The sequence below is a fragment of the Anser cygnoides genome, chromosome 3 (genome assembly GCF_040182565.1).
Source record: "Anser cygnoides isolate HZ-2024a breed goose chromosome 3, Taihu_goose_T2T_genome, whole genome shotgun sequence".
In the NCBI taxonomy this organism is placed as follows: Eukaryota; Metazoa; Chordata; class Aves; order Anseriformes; family Anatidae; genus Anser; species Anser cygnoides.
This window is the reverse complement of record NC_089875.1, coordinates 53,075,303-53,100,001: the sequence shown is the minus strand read 5'-3', so window position 1 is coordinate 53,100,001 and position 24,699 is coordinate 53,075,303. Positions and strand designations below refer to the sequence as shown.

Below are 24,699 nucleotides of genomic sequence, written 5' to 3'. Positions count from 1 at the left end.
TGACATGAAAGAGATAAGATAAGCAGTTACTAACCAAGAACAGCATGGAAAGAATTTTGAGATGATTTTTCTCAGTAACTGAGAACTATCTTGTTCCTCTGAGAGCTGCACAGTTATTACTAGTGACAGAGGCAGCTTTTTACCACCCCCTTGACTACAGCTTGATTGTAAGTCAGCCAAATGGCACAACGTGAAACTACAAAAAGCAAGTTTCCCATCCCTTCACTCTGTTTTCTTCCCTTCTGGTTTCAGCTCAGAGCTGTTGCAGGAAAATGAGATGAAATTTACAAGTTCATCAGCATAGGAAACATGCAAAAGATTTCAAAGTATGAAGTCTACGGAGAAGTCTAAATTATTTTTTATGATAGAAAATAAGTGCTTTGCAACCTTTTCATGTATTTAACATTTTAACCCCAGAGTGGATATTGAGAGTTCTTCCCCAAACCTGATAACCAGATACACTAAAGAAAAATCAAAGCCCAGCTCTGTCATGCTGTACAGCAATCCTCCCAAGCATAAAAGTGCATCTTTTTCCATGGCACGTTAGACAACAACCTTAAGCTATTTTAGAAGAGAAAAGATTAAAAGTGAAGAGATGAAAAAGATGAAAAGGGAGAAGAGTGATTCCTGAAGTTAAGGGTTCCTTGTTTATACAACTGCAGCAAAGTCTTTTAGCCAATTATTTCAACCGGAGAACCCCTCATTAGCAATCATCCAATTGCAACTTCTGCAAGATGACAGAGAGTCTCCCTCAGGAAGTACAATGCTATATATATCACAATGGCAAAAAATTTTTCATTTTGTGGAGAGTGATAACTCTGGTCTAAGTCTACAGTCTGCATCACACTTAGTGAAACTTAAGATAAAATGAAAATTAAATTTTATGAAGGATGAAGATGCAGTACTGATGATTTTATTACGAATTTTATTAGGATTTTATTAAGAAAAGAAGGAAAGGACAGAAGGGACATTAGAGGCTTATAAACTAGTTAGAGTTAGCTTTGTGTTTTCAAGAGGGCTAGTACCAAGTTATTAGACATTTAAATTTGTGAGTCAATGCAAATGCTAACAACTAGTAACAGAAAACTAAAGTTAATTTCCTTTTATGATAGGCTGGCGGATTTGTATGCTCTTGTACAAGTAATCTATTTCACAATCAACATTTAAGTTAGAATCACAAGAAAGAACTTAGTATTAGATGGAAACCAGATATTTCAGATATTTAGCATTAAATCCAAATTTTACCAATACAGTACCTTTGGGTTTTGGTGGCACCGGACCAAGAAATCCAATATTATCATAAAAATTATGAATAGCACTGGGATTAAAATGTGGTCCTAAAAATGAAAAAAGAATGTGCAATAGTTTTTAAAATAAAATTGGATAGGAAAGCATATCAATTTGTTTCAGTAATTCCAAGAAACAGTACTATGATTCACTTATCTTTTATATAAAGGTGTCAGTGCAAACCAGAATGAGATATTAGTGGTGTCAAGAATACACAGAGAAACTTACTGCCTAAAATACACAATATAAAATGAAGTCAGAAACAAAATCCAGGAGTCCTGACTTCTACTGCCCAGCTCTTCTTAGCTGACTGACCAAGCTCTTTAAATATGACTTTCTTCCCCACTCTTAAATATTTAAGAGCATTTTATTAGTTCAGCTAAGACTTTTTTAATTGTAACTGTATGATCTGCTATGTAGTATATAATACAGGTTTGGATTCGATACTTAGGAGGAACTCCTAACTCCAATTTGCTGTAACACAGATATAGAATCTGAAATTTGAAAGAGGAGAGCACAGAGTTACAACAGTACTTTGGTTGCTAACTAGAGATGCTGAATACAAGACAGAAACAGAAGATGGGAAAGAAGGACATGTACATATGGCTATATTATTTAGAAAAACTTCTTCCCCCTCTTCACTCATATTCAAGTGACCAAAGAGATTTTTTTCCAGCATTTATTATATAAACAGTATTGCAAGTCTCCCTTCTGAGCCAAGTATGAGATAGGAATGACCATGGGATTAAGGAGAATCATAAAGCCAACAAAAACAAACGGCTTAAAACAGTTACTTTCATGGTTCCACTCAAACTAACGTGATGATTTTGCAAACAGTATGTACACCCATAATTTAACACCCACTTTTGATACATGCAGACAGTGAAAGGAGAACATAAAATCAACATTTACAGTTGCCGATGTACTGAGAGCATACTGTACCTCTTGCTTGAAAAAGATCAATCTCTTTGGTTAGGCAATCTATGTCTATCTGCAGCTGTCTGTTACAACTTCTTAACTGTTGCATTTCTTCCAGCTGAAAAAATAAATCTGCCTGTTAGACTAAGTTCTCCCATTTTATCATCAGTTATCATTCACACATAGGTAGATAGCATTTAGTTATTTTAGAAGTGAAGATAAGAGAACCTTCCCTTGCAATGACCTTTGTTCCAGTCCAATCATAACCCAACAAAAAGTTTTCAGACCCACTGAACTCTTCTCTTATCAGACTTCAGAGCTGACTGTACAACTCCAGATTGTCGTTAGAACAGAGCCAGTGGTCCCCCAGATCAATGGCTGATCTTCTGGCACTAAAAGCTTTATCAGTTTCTTTGAGATTGGGACACGCATGAAGAACAAAAAAATACTGTGCAAAAAGCAGTACGACTATTCAGTTGTAGACTGAAACCTTTTGTGACTGCCTTCAAAAGCAACCTTTCACAAAACAGTTGGAACTGAAAATGCTGATGGCTAAATAATGCATGTTCAGTTTCTAAACTGCACTGTTCACCAGCTCAGTTCTAGCTGTACTGCCTATCACTAGTATATTGTCAAGATACGAGCCACTGTTCCTTTAATTTATTATGACAGACCATGCTTGTGGTTTATGTTTATAGCCTACAGACGTTTCAACTTACTGATGGAATTTGGGAAACAGAATTCGATCTTTTCAGCCGCCTTCGTGTCAGATTATTCTCCATTTCATTGACCTCTGATTTTAGTTTATCCAACTTTTTCTTTTGAATCTCAAGTTCTCGTTGAAGTCGCTCCATCCTGGCCTTCTGGTGTACCAGTAAAGCTGCAATACATAAAGTCCCGTTTTATCTACTTTATTATCCTTCATATGACAACATCAGTTAAAGATGAAAGTTAGTATTTGGCAAAATATAGACAAACGTTTCTACAGATTGCTTTTCCATTCTCCTCACAAGAAAGTCTCTGCCATAAAACATTTTCTGAAACAGCACAAATCAATTGCAGACGAGCAAATACAATGAGAAAGTCATACCATGTGATAGATGACCATGCAAAATTTAGCTGTATTCTGTAAAAGTCTTTTTCAAGAACCCAGCAAATCTACAAGAACAGCTACCAGAAACCAACAAACATTTCCTTGCACTGTGTTCTGCTCAGTCACTGTAAAGGAGACGGGATGAATGAAATTCCAAAGAGAGCACTGCACGGCAGAGCACTATATATGCGAGGTAAGAACTGAGATCTTGACTTTTATTACTGTTTGGATTAGGACATAACCCAGTGTTCTTTTCATAGCAGGAGACATCAAGCGAAACCAAAACAGAAAGTACTACAAGCAATACTGCTGGTAAACATCAGTTATATTTATCACAGAGGCTGGACTGCATGCCATGTATGTACCCCCGAACTGGGGTGCAGAACCATTAGCTCAGCTTCTAATTTCTATCGCTGCTTTCTATTCATACATCAAATAACATAAGGAGGCCTAATTCAGAGACAGCAATGTTAGCATTTAAACAAAATCTTTTTAAACCTACAAAGAACATAAATAGAACATGCAATTAAATTTATACAAGAGTTTAGCTCATTAAAGACAGGTATACTGTTAAATATCACCAAATGAGCACGTAACACCGCTCAAATCAATAATGTCTTTCTATACAAATGAAAGAAATATTTCATTAAATAATCTCAACAATCATTTCAACTTCTGCATAGCTGTTCATCCATTAAATTAATAAATCGTGTAAATACGGACCAGCTTTGCAGACTACAGCACTGTGGAAATTATTCAGAAATAGCAACAAAAAAAAGTATTAAAAAAAAGGTAGAAATTTGCCTCTGAAACAAAGCATTTAAACACGACTGGCTGGAACATGAGGTTTTGTTCACCACAGTGTCTTTCAGGTACCAATAAGGTCAAAGCACTAATTTGGCTGGTTAGGTTCCCTGAGTAGTCGCAGCAGGAAAAAAAAAAAGCACATCAAAAAGATGAAACCTTCCACATCTTCAGCAGGTAGAACTGCCCTCCGTTGCAATTCCTGCCTGTTCGCTCACCCACACACCACACTTTCTCTCTCGGGGGTTCTTCAGAAGGAGGAACCATGCCAAACTATTTTTGTACAGTGTTAGAGAACTGTAAGGCCTTACTGAGATTCAGTCCAGGCTTTTAAGCCCCATGTGTTCAAAAGATATTGAAATGACAGAGCTGTACTGGTTTCTACTTGGTTTTGTTCAGTTTAGAAGTGTTTGTATAGATGGGCAGCTTTATCTGCAGTAGCCACACACCACGCTACAGTAGAAGGTGCAGCTGTGCTCTCACATAGTACAAAAGCATTGCAACTGAAATCCCAAGACACAAATTTTTGTTGAAGACTGAGAATTAGCAGGTAAGTGGTCTCAAAATACAGCCTCCCCTCTCAAACAGCCTTTAGAGACAACTGAGGAAAAGAACTTTGTTCTGCTGATGAACTCCAGGAGCCAGAAATGTAGCTGCAATGATACAGAAAGGAAATCAAAGACTGCCTTGCCCCTGCCCTACTCTTGCAGGGAGATCGCAAAGCCTTTTTCCTCCTAGACTTATTTTCTACTTTTAGACAAGTCCCTTCTGCTTTCATTGCCTCGGTATTACTGGTGAACCAACTCCTCGAAGGCCAGGTTATTGGGATGCGACCCGCAGCAACACAGCTGCACTCTACCAAGCAGGCCCAGGACTCTTCAGACCTGCCAGAACTACAGATGCAGGCTGCCGGTTAGCAGCGATTATGCTGCACGTGGAAGGCGAGAAAGAGTGCTATCAGAGTATCTCCAGGACACACGGCATGGCGCAGATTCAAGAGCAAGGCTTTGAATAAGACTGCCTCTTTGGAAGACCTTTTTTTTTTTCCCTAGCTGTGCTCCTAAAGGGCAAGCAAACAACTCATTTCGATATTCTCCAACATCTGTGGTTTACAAATTCAGTTGTCATTATGGAATCGCACGGGGTGCAGAAAGCACTGATGGATGTCCATGGCATTTTCATTTTCACATCACTTTCCAGACACTATTCAATTTTTTTCTCCTAGCTGCTTTGTGACTGTTTTACCATTTTAAATCCCCAAATATTTTATTTTAAACACACTCATTACAAAATTACTATTATGATTAAAGAAAAATAATCGTTTGCTATTGCTATGCTAAACTTCTATTAAAAATAACTTGGATAAGAAACTGACGAGACATTAGTTCAAGTGGTGGCTTTTATACAGAATTTGGCAATTTTGCATAAATACTCATTTGGCAACTGTAGAAAAATAATGGGGTGAGAAATCCCCCCCACCAGTACTTATTAATGACTAACAGCAATGTAAGTAATCAGCTCCCCCTAGTGTTGATCAGAGCTAGTGAAAATGTGAACAAAACTGCAAAGGGCATCTCTGAATTAAAGGAAATTCAGGTACTACGTCTAGTGGAGAAACGTATTTGTTTTTTTTTGACGATCCTGTGTTACTTGCAGGGATGGGATTCCACCTGTGCAGGCAGCAGAGGCACATGCCAGTTTATTCTCTACAGGCTAACTTGCAGTACAAAACAGAAAGGCTCAGGCTTGCACTTACATATTCAGACATCCTTAAAAAGAAGCTATGTACTGTAATCACCATAGCACAAGAACTACCAAGCCTGCCTCCTTGACTCACTGTTAGCGTACCACAATTCGAACAGATTTCGTGGCCGTGTTTCATATTTTCATTATGTGGAAACGGGGTACTGTGCACCCTCAGTGATTTCAGCTTTGCGTTCTACATTCAGCAGATTGGCACGAACAGCGCACTTCCATTCTCTGACAACACGCACGTCAATGTCAAAGGAAACAGTGGCACTTCCCACTAAACAGCTGCAAACCATTTTAATTAAAGGAAGCATGCAACCTGGGAAGACAAAAGACCTTTGCTCCTTCAGAGACCCATTCTAACAGGTATTGAATGTAATGTGTTTGAAAATGTATACCTAATTGTTTTCCCAAAGCATCTGTGAATGTGAACTTTAAACAATTAATGCTTTAGATGATCTTTTGTTATTTTAAGTGTATCTAAGAAAAAAGCTAATATAGGGACACAATGATTCCACCCCACTCTATAGACCTATGAATTTTCATTCTCAAAATTTCTTAGTTGTTACAATGTGGAGAAAGGAGAATTCTAGTAATGCAACTCCTCTGTGGCAATAGGTTTGTGAAATTCTTGGACAGACCTCTGTTCATGCATACTTTCAAAATCTGTACCTGAAGCTCCACAAAATTCCCTTATTTAACATGCAATTTCAACACTTCATACTGATTTTTGTTATCCTCCTCTAACGCCCTTTCCACTTTTTTTTTTAATGCTTTGAACGAGAGCTCTACTGAGGGTGCATATGCCTGATATGCAGAGCCAAATATAATGCTGTATGTTTTCTTATGTCACATGATGCAATGAACTTAAGGACTCTTACAGCACGGGGCACAGCTGTATCTCAAATCTCTCTTTTTTAAGAGCATCTGTAAGGATTGGTCAGTATTTTAAGAAATTTCCTCAGCCTTTTTTCCTTTTTGAAAACTTTAAAAAGCTCCAAGAAGCAAGAAGTGAGAATTATGCAAAATGTTGAGTTACTAAACTAGTTTTGCAATTAATATATTTACATTAAAAACACGGTGGCAAGAGTTGCTAAGTAAACGTACATCCACATAAATACCTATATACCTGGTACAGGTGATTAAGTCTGTAATTATGTATACCAACCCCTCCTGAAGTTAAAGAAAAAAATATGGAAGTGTCAGACAGTCAAAAGCCAAACAGTATTGAACTAAGGGACTTAAGCTTTACTGTATGACAACATAATGCTACAAATTATTACATAATTTCTTTTCATGATAGCACAGTTGCTTGCCCGTTACAGAGGCTGAAAGCTCTGCAAAGAATGAGCAATTACTAAATAATTGGTTAGCCTCACTATTAAACATATGACTGCATGCATAAACATTTCCGAGCACTGAATTCTCAGTTTCTATATGAGTATCGCTGTTTGTCATCTGTAAGGCACTTATATAACATACTGAAATCTGTTAAGTATATTAGTAAAGTTGCATTACACACTGAAATCTCGTAAGTAATAGGAATTGATACTCTTGTATATACATGACACTGATACTAAATAGATCAGCATAAAAGTTTATCCTCTTCTGGCTGTCCTTTTCAGCATGCTTCCAGTATGATTTTTCTAACATTATTAATTCTTATTGACCTCACTAGTGGAGGGGTGCTGTCAACATTTCCATGAGCAAGTCCCCAGGATCTCAGACTGGAATTCCAGAAAACAAGGAACATACAATTAGCAACTGCTTCTGGAAAGTCTGCCGGCAGTCACTTCCTTGGCATCAAAGTCAACTGCAGAGAGATAAACTAGTATTCCGGGGTAACATGCATGTCTTAACTACATCAGTAGTATCTGAGAATTACCCTACTTGTTTTCACATCATACAGCTTCCATTTCTGGCACTAAGCTAAACAAAAATCTGTGACAGCCTTCTGCTACCCACTGAGATGTAAGGGAGAGAAGAGCAGAGGAAACCATGGCAGAAAACCAGAATGTAATCAAGAAAAGAAAAGGCTGGAGTGCCTACACTCTATTAGACTTGAAATTAAAATCCCTTGGACAACTTCGGTTCTGCAATGTCTTCATTTATCTCTAGACTCACAATTTTGTAACTTGTATAAATACAGAACTACATCTTTTGTGTTTGCCATTTTAAAATCCTCCCCAAAGAGGAATCTGGGAAGATAAACTCCATCACGGAAAACTACACTGACTTTCCTCTGGGACATCAGAGCAAGTTAACTGGTGGTTACGGACGAGCTCCCAGGCAGACAAGCCCTATGCTTTACCAGAGAGCTCCACGTCTATCTGCCGGCAGAGGAACGGCATTCATGACCTGCTCCAGGCTCTGAGTGAGCCCAGTACTCTCTAGTGGCCAGAGGCCATTCTGCTCTTAGCTGGTGAGACTTGAGGTCTTTTTGTCCTGTTACTGCCCACCTGAAATCCTTATCCCACACTATTCTGCCCTCTTCGGGATGACTGTTTCATCCTGCCCTTTTGATAACAAGCTCCAATCCTCATGTTTAGGTATTCTAGTCAGGGCCGTACTTCTGTCTGAAAAGAAACTAAGATGACGGAATAAAGAGAAGAGAACTCCTGCCATCAGTTCCCTCTGCTTTTCACCAAAGCAACTACACTTACAGGCAGCGCTTGTCTGTAAGAAGATCCAACACCTTCTATTCTCCCGGGCTGGACCATGCTTATGAATCTGTTTCACTGGAACAAAGTGAAAGAGATCTCCTTGATTTGACACCAAATCAACTCTGCTTTCCACATTCCTTCTACCCCAAGCCAGTTTTAGTTCTCCCTGCCAAGATACGGAGCTTTCTGGGCTGAAATGGAAAAGCTGATGAAAATACATTTTTCTCTAATCAGAGCCAGAGAAACTACTCATCTGTTTTGGCTAAAATTAAAGTGAGACAAGCACCTGGTATGGATGGATTCTGCACAGCCTTGCGAAACTATATATAGCTTAGAACATGGCCTCACAATGGAAAGCACCAAGTAACTTAAATCACAACTAGTATGTACAGAAAACACAAAAACAAAGCCAACCACCTCTAAGAAAAAGATCCATTTCTAGAAGTAGTAATTAGGACTTCCAGATAATACAGTCATACCAGTAAAGTCAGTCATAAACATCTCAGCTTTCGAAAGATTAAATCGTAACAAAAAGAAAAAATACTGCGCTTATTACAGCAGAAATGGAGCTACATACGCCAGAAGTCCCAAGCACTTCTGAACTTGGGAAACATGAGCATGCTTTAGGCAAACTAGTGAAGGACACAAAAGGAAGGTATTTCTCCAATGTCAGCACTGAAACAAAAGCTACACCAGTCCACAACATGCATCTACACTACTAAAAACTGTGTCTGTGCCTTGGCTTCAGGAACAACTGGGCCCCATATGAGCCAGTCAAAACTTCTGAACGCAAGGCTGCACGGCAGAATTGGGCTTCGTGAACTTGCCTCAGCTTGGTAACGCAGATGCTGATACCCACTGCTTGTAGAGACAACAGCAAGTCTGTCTAGAGCAGCCATCACTATTGGGGGAACAAGAGATGAAGAGCCGGACCTGGCAGAAGTCAGTCCCCCAGTCAGAAAAGGGGAACAGGAGAGAGGACACCCTTCCCCAACAAACACCTCAAATGCAGAGTGCCTGTGAGGTAAGAGTGTTTACAGTAATAGGGATGAGATTCCTCTTGCTTCATTTCCGAGTACCTTAAGTTACCTAGAACTAAAGTAGGCAGGAAAGAGTAAGGAAAGGGGAATACCACTTCTAGAGGGCATTTGTTTCACTGTTCCACATATGAACCCCATTCCTAAGTTCTTTAATTCTTCACACATTGTAAAACACTGCCTAGGATGATTTAGTTTCATTTAGTTTCGACACCTAACCTTTAGATACTTGAGTTAGGATGGGCTGTTCTCTCACCAACAATATAATTGCCTCCAGAAGTAGTGCATAAGCTAAAATCACTTTCAATTCACTTAATTACTACAGTACTGCAGATGTGCACCAGCCTTACTGTCCTGATCACTGTACTTACACAATGTCTAATCTGAAGCATATTTAGAGTAGTCATGGAACAAAACAGTTTTTTAATGCCAAATTATTTGCTGAGTCCAAAAAGAACCAATAAGTTGAGAAATGATTTTGACAATCCATTCCGAATACTGCAGAGATATCTTAAGACTCATTCAACGTCTTCATCCAAAAGGCCCACAGTAGCTTAATAAACCACCAAGATAGTAACAAAAGCACATAAAAATATTAAAACAGAAGAAAAAGATTAACAGATTGGGTTGCTGTATCACATTACGTTTTACCCTCCTTTTACACCACTGATCCTTTCCAATAGCTTTCTTTGGTGCGGTGCTCCATCTCAGTTTACAACGTAACAGAAGTATCAAGGCTTTACGCATTTTATTGCTGGGCACACATTAGGAAACAGAGGCATTAGGTCCCACTAACTGCTTCTGAAGTCTGCTTTTCTTAAGTAACATTTGCAAAACCAAATTGTAACTTTTATCCAATGGAAACAGTATCTCAACTGATCCAAAAATCTGCCAGTAGACTCATAACTTTAAATCATCAGGACAAATTGAACAAGCTTAGACATTTCCTTCAGAACAACAAAGAAACAAAGACACTATGACTCCACTTCATTAAACAGATAACATATCTACTTAAGACAAACAGAAGAATTATCTCCAAATATTCAGTTGCATGTCTTTGCTGTAAAAAGAAATCTACGACTCTCTTATAGACCTTTTATTTAGGAAACACTCAAGAATGCTAAAATTGAAGATAGCATTAACATCACAAAGGTTATCAATTGCTTCACGTTCTGTAATCTACATACTGAATTGACAATCTGGTTGAAATCTCTACTATTTATATTAAGAATATTACCTTGCGTGTAGGCAGCATCATCAGATCCCATACTCAATTTCCGTGCATCACTGATCCTATCCACATGTGCTAAAACAGGGTCAGTAAGATGCTGGATACCCTCTGGTTCAACATAGTGATCGGGAAGGTTTAGAAGGTTTGTAGGTTCAAAGGTTGGGGAGACTACCCCTGGGGAAACTGCAGGGGGCTTATTTGGAGAAACTGTAATTTTAAAAGTATATTTTGTGTTAGGCTGCGTAACCACCACTCGAGGAGAAGTTGCAGTGGTGCTGTTGCCCACTGCTCGACTCTTGGGTGGATGGTGATGAATAAATGCAGGACCCATGCTTACTTGACCAGACATATTCCTAGAAGTGGCAGATACTCCAGGATTTGTCGATATGAAAAGCGTGGGCTGGTTCCGTACAACTTGATCATCTCCTGCTGTGGCATTTGCTGAAATGTAGACCTTAGGCTGACCACGTGTGATCACTTCATCAGTACTTGGAGGACTGGCCGATATGTAAACAGTGGGCTGACTTCTACTTAATGTCTGGCTGTTGAGGGAAGAGGGAGTAGTGGAGGTGCGAGGGCCAGTTGAGCGCAACTTAGAGGAACTATTTCTTTGTGGTGGTTCAAGTTTGATTTCAATTTGGTTTTTGCGAGGTCCTGTGGATATATTCTGAATGTTGTATTGGCTATGAGCAGAAGATTGTGAGCTACCAGATGAATGAATCATAGGTGCTTGTGGAGTAGTAGGAGAACTGATAGGCATATAGACATGAGAAGTCTGGTGGCCTTGCTGGTTTGGCTGCGTTGAGTGTTGCGATGAGGTATGTGGCGTAGAACTGGATGTAGGAAGAGTAGTCCAAGGACTTGGCTGCGAAGGCTGGTAGACTTGCTGAGGGTGCATAGGATTAAACTGAGATGCCCAGCCTGGCTGCTGCTGCGTCTGTCGAGTTGTACCACTAGGAGCTGTGATATAAGGCCTAATATAGATAGAATTTCCCTGTGGACTGTTAAGTACGGGAGGAGGTACACCATGTATGTGCAAAGACGTAGGGGTATTGCGGCCAGGCTGAATGTTTGGGGCTAAAGTTACCATAATGGGGTTGAATCTGGGTGTTTGTTGAGACAAGTTAGATACTCCTTTGCTGCCTAGGTGAAATCCAAGGTGTTGCCCTGGATTAGAAGCACTAACTGTATTAGCCATTCCAAAGACATTAAATCCTTGTGGAACCTGCGCAGGTGCTGTCTGTGGTTCCTGCTGAAACAGTTCATTGCTGGGCTGACTGGTTTGAAGGTGTCCATCGCTAACGCTGTGAGCTAGAGTCCTACTTCCATTCATTCTACTTCCATCTCTTACATGGTGATACACATTCTGTGACTGCAAATCCAAATTAAGAGAAGTCATGTGATTTCGTAGTCCAGGAATCCCAGAATCATCCGAAAAACCTAGGTCTCCTTCACCGTAGAGATACTTTGTGCTCTCCTGAGACAGAACTGCACAACAGGCATCCAAATTATTGTTATTCTATAAAAGACAGATGAAAGTTTGACATTACTGATAAAATACCATCATAGTTGGATATATATTTATATATGCATGAAATCATCACTGAAAAGTTAACAATGTAGCAGCATATGGAAAGCTTTAGGTAGTTGGCCAGCATAGCTACTACACATGCACAAGGGGTCTGCATGTGAAGCTTACTAGTTTGAGAACAGCAACTCCATCACTGGCATCAAGGACAGAGGTCTGCATTGCTGCTGAAGCAATGACACTGACATCTTGGGTCTTGACAAGCTAACATGATACAGTATAATACACCTTGGATGAATACTTTTGCTATTCCTTCCCAATTTCAGAACAATCTGCAGCAATGAGAAGTCTCCAGCTTGAGAAGAAAGTGACAGAAGGCAATTCACATTACCTGCATATTTCTAGTGAATAACTTGAAACCAAAATAAAAGCACACATTTATTTTAAACATTCTTGCAAAAACTTCAGTACCGGTTATGCACTACCTCCTGCTGAAAATGAAAAGCGAATCTTGTGCAGAGAAGAAACATGCAGACCAAAGAAGTTGTACAGGAGTACATGATTTCAGAAGCAACGTAAAAAATTCAATTTATGCACATACAGCACATGATTACCCTCTTGCAAGATGAAACTATTAATGAAAACCCAGGGGACATTTATATTTTAAACCACTGTTTACAAAAATTTTAAGTACTTGTATTTGTATAAAGTTTCTTTATAAAACTGGTAATAAGATGACTTGGAACAAAAACCACAACCTGGTTATTTTGCTTTTAAAGAACAGTTCAGGAGCAAATTAAGAGTTAATCCTGCTTCTGTATTTCCACAAATTCAATAACATTGTACTCATATCTCCACAATAGTTTCCCCACATAAGGGCTTTTAGAAGAGTGAACATGCACTGGTGGCATAACTTCAGAACACTGTGCTCTGTCCATATTACATTTTCTTACACCACCCCCTGTGCCCTCCCCTTGCCCCCCACCTGAAGAAATAAAGGTTAATACTTTAAGCCAGAAGAGCACCTGTTAAGGCCCAGATATTATTAAAATTAAATAGGTGTCAAATTTATCCAAACACACAGAACACCAGTTACCAGAAAGAATACAAACGATCAAGGCAAAAAATGCACATGCCAAGTAGTAACATTATCAATTAGTTAAAGAATACACAAGCAAGAAAGTGATTCACACTACATGCTTTGCAAAAACAGTTATCTTTGTTAAACTAGCACACAGTAGCTCTCATCTTTAAGCAAGATAAGAGCTTAGAGAGATGCGCAGACACAGCAAGACTGTCTCTATCTGAAAAAAAAGAAAAAAAGGAAGGACATAACAGAAGTGGGAGGACAAGCCTAAACTCCACCCACAAAACCAAAACTATGTGTTGATACAGGCCAGATGCAGTTCTGAATTCTTAAAGAAAAACACCAAAACCAAACATCAAAAAGACACCTTTAAAAAAAGAAAAAAACATGATTCCCTAAAGGCTGTCTAACTAGCCAGTCAAATAAAAGAATTGTTGCAGAAAAGTCTTGAGAGCGATTAAAATGGGCCAAATGATTTTATGTATAATGGCTCTAGCTTGGAGTAAGGACAAAGTAATGAAATGAAGTTAGTAGTGAAGAAAGGAATCACACTAACACAACAGTGGGTAAGAAAATATAACAACAATAGCCTTGTACTCATTGCAGAGAACAAAAGGGAGCTAGAAAAGGGACAAAGATAGGATGCCACAGAAAAACAAGCTAGAAATCTTAAAGGCAGATTTTGCATGAACTTAAGTGAATTAAAATTATTAACAGAAAGGCCAAAAATACCAAACCAAAAAGGAACAGGCCAGGCTTGCAAGGCCCTTACATTCAACTTGAATGCATTTCTTTGGACAATTTTTTTTTCTTTTTTTAAGACTGCATCCAATCAATTCCAAAATTTCAGTGACGTCAATGAGCAAATTGGAGAACTCAAGGGGGAAACGGGGGCACATGGAGCCCCTGTCATCTTCTGGCTGGCAGAGGCAGTTTCAACCGCTTCTAGCTCTTTATAGATCAGAGAACCGGTTGATGGCAGAATTGAGCATATTCCAGCAAAACAATACCCCTCATCTTAGCTCTGCCCATGTCCCAACTGAGTTTAAAATGTTGGCACCCTGAAAGAGAAAGAAAAAAAAAGAAAGAATAAGAATGTTGGAGGGAAATGAGGAAGCAAGGAGAGGATGTAGACTTGAGGAGCAGGTGGTTATAAAATGCCCCGGACAAAAAAAAAAAGAACAAAAGGGGACAATGTCCACAGAGAGGGGAAGTCACAGCAACTCCTTTAAGTGAGGAGAAGGGAACAGTTGAATGCAGCAAGCTTGCTGGGAAGAATGGAAGGATACAAAACTTTCCAGGAACACTCAATGCAGTCAGCCCAAGAAAGCAGTAAGATTGTCAACTCCCTAGATGACACAGGTTTACATTTCACCTATTAGATTTTGGTTGGTCCCCTGGTTTCAGGATACTAGATATTGCTTGGCTACTTTAACAGTGGGCAAAGAACAGCATTGAGGTATCTGTATAGTATTCCTGCACAATTTGTAGTCTTCTGAATAAACTTTTGTTGTAATGAAAACCTCGTCACTTTTAACTGCATAACTGCTTAACTTCTTTTGGGTTCTCTCATGGGGAATATTATACTTCCTGGTTTAAAAATAGCCTCTCTGACACATCAGGTACTGGGGGGGGGGGGGGGGGGGGGGGGGGGGGGGGGGCAAGGCAAATCGCAGCATTTCTTATGTAGTATAGTAAGTACATTATTGGTTATATTTCTGTTACCACATTTATCAGAAATTCCTTTCACCATGCTCAGCTACTAGAAGGCAGAACATGGGATACAGACACTGTCCCAGAAGTACTGCAAATACATGTAAAAGTACCCTCAAACTCTGCTTTCCAATCTTTACCACCACCTCAAGTACAAAGTTTCTCAGATTGAAAAGGTTATTTTGTTTTTTAAAGAGGGCTATCTTAGAGTAGCATAACTAGAAGATGTTTCAAAGGAATCAGAGCTCATGAATTTCAAAGAAACACCAACCTGACAGAATTGTTGGTGAGTCTTAGAAACTCTCAGCTCTTGCATAAACAACTATTAACAAAAAAAAGTTAACTTTCCAGTGTACTGAATTAGTGTAATAGTATTGCACATATCACCTTATATGATTTTTAAGGCTCCTTTTTACATTAAAAAAATCACTCTTCAGTGTTACGAAGACTGAGTCTCCGAAGAGACATACGCTAGCTTTTGAAGAATCAAGAATTACACCCAAAAGGTGAATATTGTTGCATTCACTGTCTACTCCATTGACCTTGCTCAACAAGCAATTCTCTTGTTTGAATAAAAAAAATTATACAAATTAGATGAGTCCTACAGAGAGCTAATATGAAAGTGGTGAGGTACTATCCTGAGAATGAATACAGGCTATCTATAGTCTGGTTCAATTTCCCCTTCAGCTAAATAACGAAAGAGAAAAGGTTAGGGCAAGCCTGAAACCTCACAAACCCTCCTGTGATTCGAAAACAATTTTCTCAAGAACTGCAGTTTTCACAAATTCTTACTTTATTTCAAACAGAGTTATGATGAGGTAATGAAAATACAAGCATTCGATTGACACAGTCACACTTCTACTCCCAACAGTACAAACAGGCACAGCACTGCATTTGTATGCATGTATGGGTGACTATATATACTTATATATGAAGTATATACATATATGTATTTTACATGTTAAAATACATATAAAAGTAAGACAATCAGCATTCTTTGTATCATAATCGTATCATAGCCACAGATGTCATAGCCATAGTCCAGAGACAACCAGCTTCTGGGAACTCATGGCCATCTTTCTCCCAGTCAAGTTGTGTATACTGCTGATCATGAGTATGCACACAATCCTCTATTATCCAGAGTACTCAAAGGCTGAATACTTCAGATAATGACAAAATCCAATCAGCATGGGTACTTTGGGATAACCAGAAATGCAAAGCAAACACATTTAAGCAAAACAGTTAAGCCTATCAGCATTTGTTAGCTCTGGGCATTCAGGTGTCCCTGTGTCCTGCTTCCTCAGGCTTTGGTCAGGCTTATTAAGTCATCTGCCAAAGTAACTAACGTGATGTTATACAGCAGAAGTGATATAAAATACAGGCATATGCAATGTTGCATTTGTGCAGCACTGCCTTAAATTACCCCTGCTGGACTTAAGTTGGCTTTGCATCTCTCTTTTTGCCACAATCGGCTTTAGCTCTTGAGATGGCCGAAAGGCAGGAGCATACTGATTGGAAAAGTGGTAGTGTCCATGCACACGCTGCTTTGGTTTACCTTGGGCCACCCCTGACTAGACACGGAAGAAGAGAGGCCAATTTAACATTTAGCTCACTAGGCAAAATAAACAAATTGGCTGTGTATATTTGTCTCATTCAAAGAGGAAAACAGAACGAAAAAAACTGCTTTCAGTGCAGACACCCACACATGATTAGTTAATATTTAAAGTAAGTATTACCACTTACTCATACTGTCTTTAACAGAACACTGACCTGTAACATGCATCTGGATACAACACCTTCAGGTACCTCAGGAAACTTCTGTCGCAGGTCATGTAAAACCTGAATATCAATTTGCTGGCTTCCTTGGGCCATTCGTATATTGCCTGGTCAGGATTGTTTTTCAACAGGCAGTTTTAGGCCTTAGTAAAGGGAGTACTCATCTCTTCTGTCCCAGCATTTTCTGAAAGAGGGAAGAAAAAATTAGGGCACTGAAAACATGCACTTCTGATATAAAAAACACCAAAAAAAATAAACAAAAATTCCTCTGCGATTATTAAATATAAGTCTGTATGTCAGTGTTCTCCCACACCACATCTCTGACTAACAAATTGCCCTTCAGACACTCAAAACCTCACAAATTGCTCATTTATAGGTACATCTCTTGATCAGCTTCCTTTTTTTTTTTTTTTAAATGTTGAACTTATAAAATGTATTAGGAATAAGAGACACTTGATTAATCAAAGTATTAAAATTCATGGTTTTAAGATCAGCATTTACTTATTTAAAACATGAACAGAAGCAAAGAAGTTCACACCAAAAAAAGGGAGAAAGTCTTAATTCAGCTTGAGTGTACTTAGAGTTACTTTTATCTTCACCATTACTGTTTATTACCAGAAAATTGTGGCTAGAAGCTCAGTGTTTTGTAAATTTCAAAATTTATTAGCAATATCCTACTCTTTTTTACCCAACATACCTCTGAGATTAGGACTACAAGAAAATAACCCTGTAACAATTTATGTTTCTTCAATTAATTGTTTCTTTTTTAAAAGAAATTATGAAGATTGTATCACAATCAGCCAACCAACACATTTATACAAGGTATCTGTCCTGAGCTTATGGTATCCACATGTTATTACCAAGATCAGTCTCTAGCGATGAAGTTTGGAAGAACGCACTTGTGCATTAAGCAAAGAAATGCTGTTTGTTTTTTTATGGTCATATTTATTTGTAATATTAGTTTATACGAAGTAGTCAACTCCAACATTGTCTTGGTTTTGGCTGGGATAGAGTTAATTTTCTTACTAGTAGCTGGCACAGTGCAGTGTTTTGGGTTTCAGATGAGAATAATGCTGACAACACAGGGATGTTTCAGCTGTTGCAGAGAAGGACTCTGCACGCAGAGCCCAGGACTCTTCTGCTCCTGGCACTGCCCAGCCAGTGAGGAGTCTGGGGGTGCACCAGGAGCTGGGGGGGGACACGGCCAGGACAGCTGGCCCAAACTGGCCAGAGGGATGTCCCATGCCATGGGGCACCATGCTGAGCAATAAAACTGGGGGAGCTGCCTGAGGGTGTGTGCAGCCACTGCTCGGGGTCTGGTTGGGCATCGGTCACTGGGTGCTGAGCAGTGGCATTGTGCATCGTTTGCTTTGTGTGTTGTTATCCCTTCCTTTTTTGTCTTAATAAACTGTCCTTAACCCACAAGTTCTATTCCCCAACCCCCCCAGTTCTTTAATTCTTTCCCCCATCCCACTGCAGGGGGAGTGAGCAAACAGCTGTGTGGTGCTGAGCTGCCTGCTGGGTTAAGCCACAACAAACATTCATTTACCTCTTAAGTTCACAAATCTTCGAACATTTCTGTCAACATATTCACTTTTTCCTTCCCTTTTCTGCCTGCTTTTCTTTCTCTTTTTCTCCTCTTGTATCTTGCCTCACGCCCAACAGGCACCCCTACTCCACCACTGTCACTTACACACACAGCCTTCACCGAGCACTACACCAGCTCTTTCCCTCTGCAACATGTACACTGCTACAAGCAACATCTTTAGTCCAGGAAAAGTACTCTAAGAATTAAATTGGTTTGGAAACATTTGAATTGCTGCCTCTTCTTTCTGTTAAATATCTCACACATGGCTAAAGAAGTAATTTAAGATGTGCTCAAATCAAAAGAGAAGAGTTCTCACAAAGCAAAGCCCACACCAAAAAAAACAGATTTAATTTTGGTGTTGATTTTATGCCTTTTTTTTTTTTTTGAAGGTCGGTAAAGAATAGGGGATGAACTAATTTTTTTTGTAAAAACAATGGATAAAAAATAAAAGCTGGTTATGTGACAGATTATTAACTTATTTTGCTCCCTTGAGTACCTTATTTTTGTGCCATAAACGCTGTCTGGATGCATGCCCTTTTGTACAGTGTCTCTTTAAGAATACGGGTACAGATTCTTATCTCTAACCATTTCCCCTGATACTACTTTAGACCAATTATTTCCTCTCATATTTTGTCCTCATTTGGCTTTCACTTTGCTCTTTCTTCACTAGAAATTATTAGGCTAACATTCAACACAGCACAGGTTTCTTCTACGCTTAAGATGGGTGTATTTTTATTTATTTTTTTATTTTCCTTTACTTTTAGTCAGTGCTTATGAACTCTAAATGTAACAAGGACCTTCTCTTGCTGCAATGCGCTCACTCAATGTCTATCTTTTGAGACAATTTAATTCCTTTGAGATTTAAAATACCATAAAATCCACACCAGTCTACCCCATATATTCACTGAAACTATCTTCCTCTACAAAAGCAACCAATGAGTCCAGTGACTCAGCAGGGCTCCTTGCTGAGCCCAGTGAAAAAAAACAAACAGCATTTCCAGTTACGAAGACTAGTAGCTATTGGAAAAAACTGATGCATGCGACTGGAGCCCCAAACATAACAGACACTCCTCACCCCCTCAACATTTGCACCCCCAGTGGAGCTTCTCTCTTCATATCCCTTCCCCCTCTCCATCTCTGCCAAGGATTTCTCCTACCTGTCCAAGTAAGCTCTAACTGATGTGCTAAGGTGCGCAACTGCTGGCTGCAGAAGCTGCCCCCGCAGGCTGATCCCTGAATCCATCAGCCCAAGCTCTTCCCAGCAATCCCACTGCCACACTCCCTCTGTAATATGCCTACAGGCTTGTTTTCCTGTACCTCTAGGCTCTAAAAGTGGACTACTAGCGAGTTAACTGGGGAGCATTCATCCTCGTTTTCTCATTTTCTAGTGCATTAACACTAACACCGCATTAAGCGTCATGTATTGCAATGCCACGGCTTTTCTAAGACTGGAAAGATAGAGACAAAGTGCAAAGAACTGATGATGAAGCAGGAAGCACATGATTTCCAGCAGGGATCACAAGACAGGCATAAAGCCCTTCCAGGACGGAAGGCCTGAATCACTCCGTTATAAGACCTCTCCAACTCTTCTGCCTTCTCTGGTCTGAGCTGGTAAAGTTACCAGTCAACTGGTAATTGGCCCGCGCCAGAACACTTCCAATAATAGCGGACCATGGTGAAACAGCAACGCGTTACCCTTCAACTTTCTGCCAACAATTCAAGAATAGCTCTGGGGAAGAAAAAAACCCATCAAAATATATGTTACTCTGAGGACTGTCTACATGCACTACGCTTGGAAAAAAAACTCATTAGCTAATAAAATAGCTAAGGCTGAAGGTCCTAAGAATATTCCAGGAAACATCTGCTCATTATTTCAGTCCAATAAATCCCATCCTCTATGATACAATCACAATACATATTTAATTAAAAGTACGGGAAAGGACAGGAATTTTTGTTGGAATACTCAGAGATGCTTTGAGAAAACAGACCACAATCCTACCCACAGTTTTTAGCGTACGTAACAATGCAATATTCTACTACTGAAAGCAATACAACTTCAAAAGGCCTTAACACACGATAAGTATCAACCAAGACTGTGAGAACTGGAAACTTAGATTATGCAATTCCTCCCCAGAACACACTTTCTGTTTATGTGACTATGCAAGGTCAGCTTCCCTTTTCTTCATGCACTTCATTAATGGAGACAGAGCAGCACAACTCTTCGAGATCTGGTTCCAATCAGACCTGTGCAATTAAAAAACCTATGTGGAAACAGACAATATGAAGATGTGGGAAAAGAGTGTGCAAGGTTCTGGGGTTCTTGGTCCTACACAAGTCAACTAGAAGCAGAAGCACACTTTCAACACTACCAGCCACTGAACAACTAGCTCATCTAGGACAGACACACCTGCACTAACCCTGCAAAAATTTACTCTGTGTAACCCGAGTGCCACCTCAGAGAGGCAGAAACAAACACTTAAGGAGACTGCTACTACACAAGGCACCCTATGGCAGCTGCCACCAGTCCTTAAGACCAACAACTTAAAGGTAGCATGGATATACCAAACAAGCAGTGCACATACCTCAGACTGAGATTTTGACGCACCTACGAGGCCTCAGAAGCTGTAACACTGGACAAGCAGAAGATCAAAATATTCTGAACTCAAACTATACATTTGAAAAGCAACCGTGTTCACAAGTGAACTGAGGCAGCAAATCTTGGCTTACACAATTAAGAGAATTCATCCTGGGCGGAGAGGGACAACAGCAAGTATCTAATCTGAAACCCAAACTAGTATTTTATTTTTTAAACAGAAAAGAGTTTTGCTGTCTAATGTTATGGAACAAATCTACATATTAAACACAACATTTACATAAGCACTGTTAAAAAAGGCGGCTAAGAATTGCAATGGTTAAAATGAAGCCAGGAAACAGTCTTTCTACACAAGTCCAAGTATCGGAGTTTCCTTTCTCTTCTTCCCCTTCATGTGGCTGGGGAAAAGCCTGGTACGCACAGCTTATAATAGACTGAACCAATGCCTCACTGAGACATTCATATTATTTCTTGAATGGTTTGGAGTGGTAAACAGCTCTGAGTGGTGACAAAAGCAATACTATTGATACACTTTCTTTAAGGAACTGCTAAGAAAAATACTAATCTGCAGAGAGAAATGAAAAGCGACTGAAGTATTCCATTGTAATCAGCTATAACTGCATTGCAGTGCTTCTCTAATTAAAAGCCAAAGCTGGCAAAATCACAGCAAGCCCAGAACAATGCAGAATTTTGTTCAAAAGAAGGAAATTGATTTAACTTGTTCAATACCAAGTGCCATTTTTTCCATTGCTCCTTGATGGAGTAATCCATTAAACTGCAGAAAAAACAGTTAAAGAAACCCTCACATGCATCCTCCTAAAACCTCTTAATTTCCCCCCTCAATTTCTCTAACCTACGTAAAACTAACCCATACCACAATACACTGCATCATTATCTGTAACTTCTATACTTCTCATTCCCTTTGTGAAGTACTAAAAAAAAAAATTGTATCTACTATTTATATAATTTCCATCTTTTGCCTGATGAATCAGATTGGCAAAACAGCATTTTCTACTGTCTTCAAAAAGATTAACACACACTTTCCCAGCTCTTACCACAAAAACTGCATGGAAAAAAAAGTCATGCATCAACTGCTTTCATGAAAAACTTTTTTTTTTGTTTATCTAGAACCTTTAAAACCAGAAGAACAAATTATTTTGTATTCTAGCTCATTTTTCAGTGTCTGGAGTCTTGATAGAATGCCCAACATCCACTATTTCCACATTTAGTACTCAGAAACAGCATCATGAACATACTTTAACAATTACCTTACATTCCAAAGTGCTGCTGCCTTTAAAACTTCCTGCACCTTCACAAGGTGTAAGATGACCGATGGGCACCATTCAATGTTTGCAAAATGCAACTATTTGACGGTAGGATTTGGTATTTGGGAGATATCTTATTTTATTATCATACTTTTAAGTCCCAGATGCTTACCACCAAGAAGTTGCACGCAGTTAGTGCACAAGAGCTAGAATCAACACCTATTTTGTAATTTTAGTAAAATTACTACGATTTTTTTGGTATGCACGCATCAAATTTGTCAATGTGGTGGAATATGATTATATTTGCTGCAGTACAGGAGAAAATAAATGCAATAGCTCCCTCCCACTATCTTCATTTACAGATAAAGATACTCAAAGTCCTGTAGTTAACATATTCACATTCACAAAACTTTTTTTTTTTTTCCTTTTCATTTTCAGCAACGACAAGGAACTCATATGGCTTCACTGGCAGTTTAGCGTACAAAAAGTGCACTTGCATCATACGAGCATTAACGTCCTACTCCAATCCTTACCTGAAGGAAAACCTACTGCCTAACAAATATTTAGAGATTATTAATAAGCAACACCGTGTACTGACCATCTGAATGGGCCAAAATTTCAAAAGTAAACTGGAAAATCTATTCAAGAAATTATCAGTAGAAACAGCAGAAAGGAATATATATATGGCTTTATATTTCAGCTATATCCAAGTAAATTGCTCATGCTACCCTGTAGCTTTAATCTGATCACATATGATCTGTGTTTTACTGGGTTCTAAAAGACGACTAATTGCTCCGAATCACGTTGTGTTACTCACAGAGCTAAAAATGCTGGAAAAATAAGCATTTTAAAAGCTTATTTTGGGAACCTGGCTGTAAATATTTATTAAGAGGGTGCTATGAATGCAAGAACAGGAGCACACTTCCTTGCATTAAGGATGCAGATTACAGATCCGCACATAAAAGACCGCTCTAATGACAGCAAATTCAACGCACCAAGCTGCAATGTGAGACCAGTAGAGGTTGCTAAAGTGCCTGTTGAGACAGCAGCCAAGGGACTTCGGGCATTTCTTTTCATGGGTCTAGGAGGTGCAGAAAGACAGCAGAAATAGATAAGCAATCGTAAAGACAAAGAAGAAAAACAACCCTCTACCTCCAGTTCCTTCCGTAGAACCAGCAAGCCCCCCAGTTCTCCCAAACTATTCACCTACCCAATGGCTACCTCAAAAAAGGAAAGCCAGCTTCTTCCCTGTGCGCCACCTCCATGCCTTCTTGAGCAGTACCTTCCCCCACATACTTAAGTTTGCTTTTTTCCTGTTATCTCACCTGAACATCTATCCAAGCACCAGGTCAATACCAAATATAAAAAAACCCCTCTGTTAACCCTGCTTTTTTGCCAGATCCCAATTCTGATGCATCACTCCAAGTTGCTAGTTCAATTGCAGACCAACTGGAGCCCACTTCCCATCAAGGACTTCCTTACACCAAATGGCAGGAATCAAAGTAGGGCAGATATAGATATTGCTATCATTTCCTTCAGCTTTCTTTCATGAAAATATAGAGGTCTCTGGTCTATACTTAGAACTGGTAATCACATCATAAACTTAGGAATCTCTACCCACAAAACACCCCTAAATGGGATCTCATTCCTCTGGCAGTAACAAGCAGCATAAGTTAATTACCAGTGCACAATTGTTATGCATCAGTACTTTCCCCATGAATTACATTTTTGTATCCCCATTGCCTGAAAAAAAAAAAATCAGGTAAGTGCCACAAGTTAAGTGCTTGCAACTTGCCTCCCCACCCTCTTACATAATGACTTCCACACTTACTTCCCTTTCTTTTCTTTCTAATCTCTGCCTGCAAGTCCTTGTCAAATGGAAGACTAGAAATTCCTGCCACGTGTGCCAAGGAAATGGGGAAGGAGAAAAAAAGAAATCAGGGGAAATCACTGCATGTAAGGACACCTTATATTAAAGACAGCCTCCTAGCTCCAGGGAGGACTACGCTGTTTTAACTATAAAACTAACAACATGCATTGGGTGTGGGGGCATTAGCAAGCAAATTCCAAGAAAAGTAGGACCAAAACTGCATGAATCTTTGAGAGATTGCAGTATAAAATACATCTAGAAATTTAACAAGAAATAATGAAGTAATCTTTTCCCCCCATGTAACCCCAATACACTTTTTCTGAATGGTGATGTGGAGTCAAAAGGGCAGGCTGCCTGGACATGCATTTTCTTTTCTTAAAATTGAGAGAAATTAGGTAAGGGAGAAAATTTTGAAACAAGAAAATTGCACCACAGACTTCCATATTTTGTCTGCAGAAGGGATTATGTGGAACAACAGAATATAAGAGCTTACACTA

General features: G+C 39.3%; 1 protein-coding gene across 3 annotated transcripts in view; it reads right to left on the bottom strand.

Moving 5' to 3' along the window:
- The window catches only part of TAB2 (TGF-beta activated kinase 1 (MAP3K7) binding protein 2), a 62,632-nt gene that overhangs the window by 1,957 nt on the left and 35,976 nt on the right, over positions 1-24,699 (bottom strand). For 2 of the 3 annotated variants that reach the window (XM_066994182.1, XM_013178294.3), the window contains exons 2-6: positions 16,881-17,070; positions 10,789-12,301; positions 2,925-3,085; positions 2,230-2,323; positions 1,257-1,337 (exon numbers count right to left, since the gene is read on the bottom strand). In XM_066994182.1, the coding sequence (XP_066850283.1) occupies positions 1,257-1,337; positions 2,230-2,323; positions 2,925-3,085; positions 10,789-12,301; positions 16,881-16,982 (1,951 nt within the window). In that variant the 5' untranslated portion in view covers positions 16,983-17,070. Of the gene's footprint in view, positions 1-1,256; positions 1,338-2,229; positions 2,324-2,924; positions 3,086-10,788; positions 12,302-12,481; positions 13,225-16,880; positions 17,071-24,699 lie in introns of those variants that run through there. The other variant, XM_048076932.2, reaches the window with a different exon arrangement.